Source organism: Schistocerca cancellata, chromosome 2 (genome assembly GCF_023864275.1).
Source record: "Schistocerca cancellata isolate TAMUIC-IGC-003103 chromosome 2, iqSchCanc2.1, whole genome shotgun sequence".
Lineage (NCBI taxonomy): Eukaryota > Metazoa > Arthropoda > Insecta > Orthoptera > Acrididae > Schistocerca > Schistocerca cancellata.
Genome location: NC_064627.1, coordinates 442,289,936 through 442,302,315, shown reverse-complemented (window position 1 = coordinate 442,302,315; position 12,380 = coordinate 442,289,936). Strand labels below are relative to the sequence as shown.

The 12,380-nt window shown below is 39.5% G+C and overlaps 1 protein-coding gene across 1 annotated transcript in view; it reads left to right on the top strand.

Annotated features, from left to right (window-relative positions):
• LOC126161917 (4'-phosphopantetheine phosphatase) overlaps positions 1-12,380 on the top strand; it is a 177,767-nt gene that overhangs the window by 70,378 nt on the left and 95,009 nt on the right. Inside the window, 1 exon segment of the mRNA XM_049918086.1 lies at positions 219-381. Within this exon segment, the coding sequence (XP_049774043.1) occupies positions 219-381 (163 nt within the window).

Here is a 12,380-nt window from a genome sequence, read left to right as displayed (position 1 = left end):
TGTATTTGTGTTGTGAGTTTTCATTTGTGTTTTGCAGTGTGTAACTATTAGGCTGCTCACCAATACATCAGAAACTAGCTAGTGTTCAGTATGTGCATACAATAGTAGTAATCTTGCTAATTGGAAAATTTTTCTGGACAAGATGCATGATTAATAAAAGTTATTAAGTGCTTCACTCTGCATATCACTTTGAAAACTTTATTTTAATTTTATTACAGGTGTATTTTGGAGGGTATTTTCTCCGAAACCATCCATTGAGTATGCATACAGTATCATATTCAATTAATTATTGGAGTAAGGGAAAAGTTCAGGCACTCTTTCTTCGCCATGAAGGTTACCTTGGAGCCATTGGTGCATTTCTCAAAGGAGCAGAAGAATATGGTAAATTGTTCAGGCAAAAGAAACACTTACTAACAAAAATCCATATATATTGTAATTATTATCTGATAAAATATATTCAGCATTTATAATACTTTGGTTATATTAATGTTCTTGGGAACTGTATGAAAACTAATTTTTTGTGCAATGTTCCTTACCAAAGTTGATCTAACGGCTGTACAAATTCTTCTTCCATAAGGAAATGGTGAACACAAATTTATTGGATAAAGTTATCATAATTATTCCAGTTTCGGAAACTGACATACAGTTGGGAGAACAGTGTGCTGACCACATGCCTCTCCATTTCCGCATCCAGTGACTTCTGTGGACTGAGGATGACACAGCGGCCAGTCGGTACCGTTGGGCCTTCGTGGCCTGTTCGGGAGGAGTTTAGTTTAGTTTTATTATAATTGTTAAACTTGGTATTTTAAGGACATGGAATCCATGAACCTTCATCCCCTAGTCTGAATACATTTGACATTTTCATCTTCTGTACCACAGAGAGGCTGAACTTTCTTGAAACTCTAATTTCATTTCCATAGACAAAATCCATGTGGTCCTTCTAGAAACCTTGCTTGTCACAGTTCTATCTGATGATGTGATGCCCACCTGCGTACTTTGTAATATGTCAGACCGACAAACAGTAGTACACACAGCGTGACTATCACCATTCATACCCTGTGCAACACACATTCATATACTACCGTGACAACAGTGTATTAGAGGCAAATGAAAGCAAATAGTTCTCAACCAAAAAATCAAATGTAGTGTGAAAATAAATGACTATGAAAATGAGAATTTATGTTTTCAAAAAGTTTTTGTCTGCTACAAATCTCCTTTAACATTAATATTCTTCAACCAGTGGCGTTCCAGTGACATGATTCTGTCTCACTAGCGTTTCTTTGTAAGTGCTGAAAAATATTCAACTACAACTGAAATACTTCTTGATTGAATGAAAAATGACTGGCTTGTGAGAACAAATGGAAGTCTCTGAGAGCCAAATCTGGGGAACAAGGTGAATGGTCCAATACTTCATAGCACAGACCCTTCAGTTTTCCCTCTGCCAAGGTACTCTTGTTGAAAGGTGACTTTTTTCCCCGTCATAAAACCAGCTGTATTTAACTTTCTTGCTGATGACATTGTTTTCACCATCTTTGGAGCTGAAGAACCAACTTATGTGCAGTGTTTCAATTTTTATTTTGATTCGTGTGTGTAGTGTTGAAAATATGATTCATCAGTTATCATCTGCTGACAAATGAACTCACTTTTCTTTATTTCAAAATGTGCCGAACAGTATTCAGAAATTGTCAATCAAATTTATTTTTGATCTACTGTGGACAAGTGCAGCACCCATCTTGTACAAAGCTTTCTCAGATCTTCATGCAAAATTTAGCCAACATGTTCCGTTGAAATCACTACAGTCTAGGCACTTTCACATGCTGATCTTCAAAGACAATATTACCTACTTTTTCAATGATTTCTGGTGTGCTAGCACTTTTTGGACATTCCGTACCTGGATAATCTTGAAGACTTTCACTGCACACTTAAATTTGACAGCCCATTTCTTCATAGTGCAAAATTAAGAAGAAGGATCACCAAACACATTTACGAACCACAAACGAATTTTGCGTGGTGTCAAACTTTCTTTTACAAAAATTTTATGGCTGTATGATTCTCATTTTTCTCCATTTCTAAGAATTCGAACACCACACTTCTTTTAGCCAGTTGCCTACGGCCAATTTGCAATTTATAACACAAAGCCTGTTGAAAATTGTCACAAGACTTCCATGCACATGACAGGTTTATTGATGGTTAATGCCGAGAACTTTTTGCGCCACTGTCATGTATTGACAATCTCAGTACTTATTACATTATTGATCTGATTTGCAAACAGATTTCTTTCTGTCTTGTATCAGCCATCAATAACAATTGCTACTCTCACATATTAGAAAGAGGAGTATGGCTGACCTCACATTATTTACAAAATTTTGATCAGACTCTTTAATCTTCCTCACTCCACTTTCTCACCACACCTACCACTGTCGTGTTCATGTCTTACCATTGTAAAAGGGAAAGCTCTCTTTGAAACTGTTCAAATCATATGCAAGGTACCACGCAAGCACAGTTCATTTGTTAATCCTAACGTATATTAATATTTAGTAAAAATAAATTAAAATATAATGGTCATGCAGATAATCCAAAATACTTTGGGGGAAAATCTGTAATTCTGCCCGCTGTGTAAAATTCTGCTTGGTGAAAGTATCAGATATTCATCTCCTTTCTCATTTTATCAGTTCTCCACTTTTCCCAAATATTGTAATCCACAATAATAGTCGATGTATAGTAGTAGTAGTAGTAGTAGTAATTATAGGTTATTATATGGACATTTGAAACTGTGCAATTTCAAATGTAAGTGGAATAATACTGTAATTGCCTTTTTGATAATAACAAATTGTTTTATCAGTTATGATATTCAGTAACACCATAAAAGTGGAAAACTCACTCTTACTCTCTTCATTATCTGGTTGTTATCTGATCCTCCTTAGGCATCATTTGACTAAACCCCATTAAATTTGCAGTATTTACCTGCTTATAAGATAAGGTCTTTTCCCAAATTTGCCATTTCAAAAATACTGGTTCATCTTACATTTGCAGATTAAATTATTGCTGCTGAGGTAAATTTTTTTTACAGTGTTTTATAGGTTAATATAGGGATCATCTTACATTTATAAATGAAGCTTTGGCTATTGAGCTTTCATACAAATTTATTTGGAATAGTTCCAAAGGGTAGAGCTTAGCAAACAGTGCTTTCATTCGAATAGGCTCAAGATTTCCCAATACGCAGAAGTGCTCGATACAGTATTGATCTTGTTTGACCAATTATGTGACATTTGTCTCGCAAGGCTTGTGCAAAGGATGGATATGTGAGAAACTATGAACTAGGCACTACAACAATCTAATGCTCTGCTACAAAAAATTGACTATTTTGTGAGATACAGGAGAAAATAGCATTAAATTCTATCAACTCACAAACTTTTGTTGTGTCTGAAGAGATTTGCAATAGAAGTTCTCATACATGTATGGATGCCATATACATATTAAGAGAAGAAATTCTCATAATATTGTTACATGCCATCCTGGATTTTCCATTGTTTGATACCATATACATACATTTATGCAGCCTCTTAACTAACAGTAACATTCAAAGGTGAAAATCCTGTCCCTCAAACACCATTACAGGATTCTGAACTCAAGTCAGTATTTTATTTGCTTAGGATAAACTAATGATTTACGAAGTGCATTGCAAATGAAAATTCAGTAGCTGTTCGTGTGTTAGAGTACTGGGGGAAAAAATGTTACGATCTTTTAATTAGCTTTAGTACAAGGTGGTGACACTCAAATAAAGTGATAAAGAAAATTAATCCAGAATTAAATGTCAAACAAATGGAACAGATCATATTAAACTGACTGCAGTTGCTATCACAAGAATAAATTATAACAGAAAGACCTGTTGTGGAGCTAGTACCAAGTGGGCACTTGATCGCACGACACACGAAAGTTCGAGAAGTGGACTGAATCATTATATAGATCTCCTATTTATGTATTAGTGGCTGTTATTACAAATTACATTCACCCTAGAAGATACAGCTGTCCATATTTCGCTGTTGCTCAAGCACAGCACTATGGAAGGCTTGTAGAGGGAACAGTGGCATGAAATAGCTGAGAACTACAATGAGTCGGGGGGAGAGGGGGGGGGGGGGCGATTGCGCAGAGTGGCGAGCGGGCAGCAGATTTCATCTTGCTGCCAACTGCTGGAATCTATACTGTGTGATTCTGCTTTTTATTAACATCTTAGCATGTTTAAATTGTAATTTGGATGAATCCATTTGCTCTCGGAACCAAATTGACTTTAAATTTGAACAAATAATTCACAATAGCATACATTTCTGTGGGACATGCTAAAAGTTTAAAGTGGGGCCAATGGCATACTTAGGTATTTCGTGCAGCAGTGTTGTCATGCTCCCCGTGAGGTATGATGCAAACAACTGGGGGTGTTTCAGCTGCTAGTTCTACACAGCCAATGAGAGAGTGGTGGGCAGATGATATGTTTTTGTAGCAAAAGAAATTAACATTTTCACGTCAGTGTAGGTGTGAAATCAACCTTGTGTTTTAAAATATCACAACATATTTAGGAAAGAAAACAGCCAAATATTTGTTGTTACAAAGATGTAAGTTGCACAGCTGTTCTGTTAAGATGATGACGATTATGATTAGAAATAGTGGTGCCACCGAAGACGGCTAAAAAAGTGAGGCAGTGAAGATTAATGTAAACAATCTGTTTTTGTTTATTTTTCCTTGTGTTATCAAAATTTAAATAACTAATAAATATTCTAAGCTATTAAGAGGTGTACTGGTAACTTTTTAGCCAGATACCTTACGTAATAAGAGTTCATGATTTCGATTAGTCAGAGTATGTTAAACAATTATTTTTTCTCAAGAAGCCTGTTAAGAAAAGGGGGTCATCTTATACTAAGGTAAATACAGTAATATAAAATTCACTTTTATTTCTGGACCACAGATTATTGCCTACTATTTGATATCAGAAAGATTATAATATTTCACTGCCTGTAAGAGATGTTACAGTTGTTCTTTTTAAAAAAATCCAAAGCATTAAAGTGAGAAAATACAATAAGCTTACTAGTTATTTGATAGACTTGATGGTTCTTTTTAGTGCATGTTATGTGATGTCTTAACAGGTCCAATTTGTTAGTGTATTTTCTTCATTATTCTGTGTACAAGTATCATAAATACAATTATTCCTATTTGTACACAACACATAAACAGCAATGGCATATTTAAAATTCACACTCATATGGAAAGAGCAACTAGAACTCCCTACAGAAATTAGTGACCACCCTTGACATAAGACTTGATCTTTACATGAAAATGCATATCAACAGGACTCCTAATCTATAATACACTCCTGGAAATTGAAATAAGAACACCGTGAATTCATTGTCCCAGGAAGGGGAAACTTTATTGACACATTCCTGGGGTCAGATACATCACATGATCACACTGACAGAACCACAGGCACATAGACACAGGCAACAGAGCATGCACAATGTCGGCACTAGTACAGTGTATATCCACCTTTCGCAGCAATGCAGGCTGCTATTCTCCCATGGAGACGATCGTAGAGATGCTGGATGTAGTCCTGTGGAACGGCTTGCCATGCTATTTCCACCTGGCGCCTCAGTTGGACCAGCGTTCGTGCTGGATGTGCAGACCACGTGAGACGACGCTTCATCCAGTCCCAAACATGCTCAATGGGGGACAGATCCGGAGATCTTGCTGGCCAGGGTAGTTGACTTACACCTTCTAGAGCACATTGGGTGGCACGGGATACATGCGGACGTGCATTGTCCTGTTGGAACAGCAAGTTCCCTTGCCGGTCTAGGAATGGTAGAACGATGGGTTCGATGACGGTTTGGATGTACCGTGCACTATTCAGTGTCCCCTCGACGATCACCAGTGGTGTATGGCCAGTGTAGGAGATCGCTCCCCACACCATGATGCCGGGTGTTGGCCCTGTGTGCCTCGGTCGTATGCAGTCCTGATTGTGGCGCTCACCTGCACGGCGCCAAACACGCATACGACCATCATTGGCACCAAGGCAGAAGCGACTCTCATCGCTGAAGACGACACGTCTCCATTCGTCCCTCCATTCACGCCTGTCGCGACACCACTGGAGGTGGGCTGCACGATGTTGGGGCGTGAGCGGAAGACGGCCTAACGGTGTGCGGGACCGTAGCCCAGCTTCATGGAGACGGTTGTGAATGGTCCTCGCCGATACCCCAGGAGCAACAGTGTCCCTAATTTGCTGGGAAGTGGCGGTGCGGTCCCCTACGGCACTGCGTAGGATCCTACGGTCTTGGCGTGCATCCGTGCGTCGCTGCGGTCCGGTCCCAGGTCGACGGGCACATGCACGTTCCGCCGACCACTGGCGACAACATCGATGTACTGTGGAGACCTCACGCCCCACGTGTTGAGCAATTCGGCGGTACGTCCACCCGGCCTCCCGCATGCCCACTATACGCCCTCGCTCAAAGTCCGTCAACTGCACATACGGTTCACGTCCACGCTGTCGCGGCATGCTACCAGTGTTAAAGACTGCGATGGAGCTCCGTATGCCACGGCAAACTGGCTGACACTGACGGCGGCGGTGCACAAATGCTGCGCAGCTAGCGCCATTCGACGGCCAACACCGCGGTTCCTGGTGTGTCCGCTGTGCCGTGCGTGTGATCATTGCTTGTACAGCCCTCTCGCAGTGTCCGGAGCAAGTATGGTGGGTCTGACACACCGGTGTCAATATGTTCTTTTTTCCATTTCCAGGAGTGTATGTAAAAGATCCAACAGTTGTTTTTACATACAACAGGACCAATAACAGCAAGACCACACACATCAAAAAAAGTTTTGCATCACTTCAGTTCCAAGAGTTCTGGAACCTGTACAGAAAATTGGAATAGAGATAAACATAAACATCATTTCTCCCCTATTTTTGCTCATGAAAACCACACATTGCATGTTGTACCACCATACAGCGAGAGGTGTTGGGCCAGGTAGCTGTACACACCAGCACCTCTAATACCCAGTAGCATGTCCTCTTGCATTGATGCTTGCCTGTATTCGTTATGGCATACTATACACAAGGTCATAAAGACACTGTTATTCTAGATAGTCCCACTCCTCAGTGGCGATTCGGCGTAGATCCCTAAGAGTGGTTGATGGTTCACGTCATCGATAAACAGCCCTTTTCGATCTATCCCAGGCATTTTCATTTGGATTCATGTCTGGAGAACATGCTGGCCACTCAAGTCGAGTGATGTCATTATCCTAAGGGAAGCCATTCACAAAATGTTCAGGATGGGGACGTGAATTGTCATCCATGAAGACGAATGCCTCGCCAATATGCTGCCGATATGGTTGCACTATCAGTCGGAGGATGGCATTCACGTTTTGTACAGCTGTTATGGTGCCTTCCATGACAACCAGCAGTGTACGTTGGCCCCACATAATGCCACCCCAAAATAGCAGGGAACCTCCACCTTGCTGCGCTTGCTGGACAGTGAGTTTAAGGCGTTCAGTCTGACCAGGTTGCCTCCAAACACGCCTCTGACAGTTGTCTGGTTGAAGGCATATGCAACACTCATTGGTGAAGAAAATGTGATGCCAATCCTGAGCAGATCATTCAGCATGTTGTTGGGCCCATCTGTACCGCCCTGCATGGTGTCATGGTTGCAAAGATGGACCTCACCATGGACGTTGGGAGTAAAGTTGCGCATCATGCAGCCCATTGCACACAGTTTGAGTTGTAACACGACGTCCTATGGCTGCCTGAAAAACATTATTCAACATGATGGCATTGCTGTCAGGGTTCCTCCGAGCCATAATCCCTAGGTAGCGGTCATCCACTGTAGTAGTAGCCCTTGGGCCGCCTGAGCGAGGCATGTCATTCACTGTTCCTGTCTCTCTGTATCTCCTCCATGTCTGAACAACATCGCTTTGGCTCACTGTGAGATGCCTGGACACTTCCCTTGTTGCGAGCTGATACGTTTATATTTTCCCACCTCCGTGTTGCAAATGTTTTGACTTTTGAGTGAAATGCCCAGTCAATGTGCTGTTGTTTTCGCGTCAATTCTACCAACAGTGAGAGTTGTTTAGTTCTCGGGGTGTTGTAAAATTCCTGGATTCGTCTCGTCACTGTGCAGCCTATGAAAAGGATTGCGGAAGACTCCCAAATAAATTCCAAAGTACAGTGCAGTTTTAACACCAATATATTTCCAGGACTCCAGTGTCCGAGCCTGGTGAACTGTACCAGTTACATCACATGTACCCGAAGTTGACATCAAACGACACAGTGTTCACAACAATCAACAAACGAGTGAGCCTATAATACATTTGCTCACAACCCTGGCCAAAAAACGAGTGCCCCAAGGCGCCTATTTATACTTTTGTTAACATTTACCTACAATGAAAATTACAATTTTATGTAAAATCCCAATTAAAAGTTAAACCGTGTATGAGATACACATTGCTAAAATTTTACAATCTCAGTGCTGAACAAGGTGAACCTATTTTCAACTTAGTTATGAGTAATATAACATTTTCTGACTAATTATGTTACAGGTAACAATTACATTTCTAAATTTGTTTATAACAAATCAACTAGTGCCTGAATTTTAGTGCTAACATATATCGGAGATTCAATTAACATGCTTTAGTTATATGTTCTATTTAATTTGCTGTAGTAATTTTATACTGATAGGTTTACTGGTACATCCTGACCATGTGCTACATTTCTTTCAATTAGTTGCAGTATTAATTTCACATTTATATTTTGTTTTTCACATAAGAACAATGTTAATCAGCAAAGCATCGTTTTCGAATTATATGTATACTGAAATAGTGGTTGTCTTTTGTATGTAATTTGGAAACGGGTCACTTTACAATTGGACAATTAGGACTGGGGTTTATCTTTAATGCTGTCCAAGGGGTTCTGATAGGGCAATGAGATACAGTAATATTTCAGAGCCCTTCCTGGCACAAAGTAACAATGCGGACGCAATTCAACCACAGTATTTACCATGTAGGCATGGTCAAACTATAGACAACATGAGCCATGTACCTTCTTCCTGGTGGAATGCCTGGAACTGATCGGCTGTCAGACCGCTCCATCTAATAGACGCTGCTCATGCATGGTTGTTTACATCTTTGGGCAGGTTTAATGACATCTCTGAACAGTCAAAGGGACCGTGTCTGTGGTACAATATCCACAGTTGACGTCTATCTTCGCGAGTTCTGGGAACTGCGGTGATGCAAAACTTTTTTTTGATGCGTGTATATAAACAATGTGACACCACAGCTCTTGTCATCCAGTTGAATAGCTTGGTAATGGGTTTCAGTTTACAAATGGTGTATTGAAAGCAGTGAACTATTGATTTTCCTATGATACATGATGCCTGACATTTAGTTTGTGGAGAGTACATTACAAAAAAACACTTTGCATTAACACAATAATTCATCCACAAACAACCTTCAAAACCAACACATTTATATTCTGTTACTGTCTTCAGAAATGTACAAATATATTTTGAGCCCTTCAGGCTAATAAATTGATTTTTATAAGATGAAATATTAATGTCAAAATAATTTTGTAGATGTTGCAATAATTTTTGTGAATTGAAAATTATGGATTATGTATTATTTCTTTAACTGACATAGTTTGTTGTGCTACTTTGGATACAATATAAATATTATATATTGTTTCAGTGAAGTCTGTATGATAATTCATGTAGAGACAGTTGTTAATTAGTTACCTTGTCTGTAGATCATGTGAATGATTCTTTTATCAAAATGATGCAGTATGAGTCAATTTACAGGATATATATGCCTGATTAGTGTTAGTATTAATGCACATATTATTTTTTTAGTCCTACCCATGTAGCTACAGTTAAAAACTAGCCCCCCCCCCCCCCCCCCCCCAAGTCTGTGTGCTAGGTATTGAAACAGGATACAACTCATAATTGTGTTGTATATTAGGCATTTGTGTTTGGTTTCTTGGCCATAACCGAGGTTGCTAATGCACTTGTGTGTGGTGGCACTTGACTAGAGAGAGCTTGTTTGGATCCAGGTGGTTGAAAGAAATTTCCACCATTAGTATTTGCATGGCAAGTGGAGGGAAGGTGGTGGCGTAAAGTTCCTTCATCAGAATTTTCTGCCTATATCTTGAATAAAATCCCAAACCTCTCAGCATTTTTATGTGATATGACACTATTAACAGTGATTTATCTATCTTGTGGAGGTATTAAGCTTGGCATCCCATTTGGTGCTATTTTATGTTAGTAGTCTGTGCCAGCATAATGTTTCATCCACTCCCTTCTCCCTCCATACTACCACACAAACATGATGTTACAGTATACACATGTCCTTTACAGTTACTGTTACTCAACAGATAAACTTACAACACAACTCTTACATTCCATGAGTAAAAGAACCATTTTGTGCAAAGGAAGAAAACTCTTTCTGACTTGGCAGCTCAACCTACCCCTCAAGAGTCCCACAACCAACTACATTATACAATCTCAGCACTTATATGTCTTAGCATACCTTTCATGGAATGTTCATTTATATGACATTTGCAAACACTTCCAGTAAACTATAGAGGATTCTTGTTGCCAGCATACATTTAGTCAATGCTATTGGGGCTCTTAAAAATTTCTTACCAGAGAGAGATGAAACTTTACTATTGACATTTTTTGCCCTGTGGAGAACTTGGGGATTTATTTCTTTATTCATTTCCATTTCATTGGCTTTTTGTATATATACCATGCAGTTACAGTACATCTTACTACTAGAGACATGAAAATCTCATAATAATGATAATGTGAAAAATAATACAAAAAAGCAGAATTTACAAAATGTCACTAAATTTAGGATTTTTTCCTATTCTTGTTTTTAAGGTATAAATATGAAGACCACCAAATACACATACGTCACTTTAGTTTTCTTCTTCTTTCTTGGCTCTACAGCTCATGATGAGCCTTGGCCTCTTCTACAATTTCCTTCCATTTCTCTCGGTCCTTTGCCAACACTCTCCAGTTTCTGTAGCCCATCTTTCTAAGATCTTCGATTACTCCATCTTCCCGTCTGGCTCTTGGTCGACCACGTCTTCTCTGCCCACCTGGCTTTCCTTGTAATATTCTTTTTGGTTCTTCTGTACCATTCATGCGAGCCACATGTCCCACCCACCTCAGTCTGGATGATTTTACTATCCTTCTGATGGGTTGGTCTTTGTATATGATATACAACTCATGGTTGTATCTCCTCCTCCATCTTCCCCTTTCACAGATTGGGCCAATAATTCATCTAAGTACCTTTCTTTCAAAACCATCCAGTGTTTCAACATCTTTAACAAAATGTTCAGGCTTCAGAGGCATATGTAAGCACTGGTCATATAAGTGATTTATAGATTGTTCATTTAGTGGTACGAGTCAGGAGCCTTCAGGATAGAAGTCTTGTTAGGACAAAATAGGCTCTATGGGATAGTATTAATCTCTGCTTAATTTCATAGGAGGTACCATTTAGATGCGTAACTGTCGAGCCCAGGTACTTAAAATGTTCAACTCTCTCAAACGTATAGTTGCCCATTGTTCTTGCATTTGGCATATTTTCTCTATGTGCTTTTCCAGCTTCCATATATTTTGTTTTTTGTTCATTAATAATTAACCCCATGTTCCTACTATCCTGTTCGAGAGCTGTAAATGTCCTTCCATTGCTTTTTGGGTTCTTGCTATTATATCTATGTCATCCATGTAGGCCAGTATCTGCAGTGATTTATAGAAGATCGCTCCCCTATTCAGAAGGTTTGTGTTTTTCATCACCTTTTCCAGGGTGGCGTTAAAGAGAAGACATGCCAACGCATCCCCTTGTCACACTCTGTTGTTAATACTCGATGTATTGGACATCATTCCTATTCTTATACTACCTTGTGTTTCGCTCATTGTCGTTCTCACCAGCCTTACCAACTTTCTCGAGATTCCCAGTTCATCTAGAGCTTGACATAACTGCTTTCTATATATGCTGTCATAAGCTGCTTTGAAATCTATAAAGAGGTGGTGTGTGCCAACCCTTTAGGTTTAGGAACACGTAAACTATCATTTTGATTGCTCAGATTGTTTCTGCCGCAGTACAAGATACGTTATGTCACACACATGCTGCAGTAGTAGTACGAGACCTTTTTATGGAATCATGTCCGTTGACTTCACCAACTTGGTACCAAATTACCACTTTCCCATGTAAGCTAGATCTTGGACTATACTACAGATCAGGCCCACCACAAATTTCATTCACAAAATAATAAAATAATATTGAATAAACATTATCAGTGTTTTGTTGTACCGCCAGAAACATGTTTGTGTGGCATGTGCAGTGTTACATGG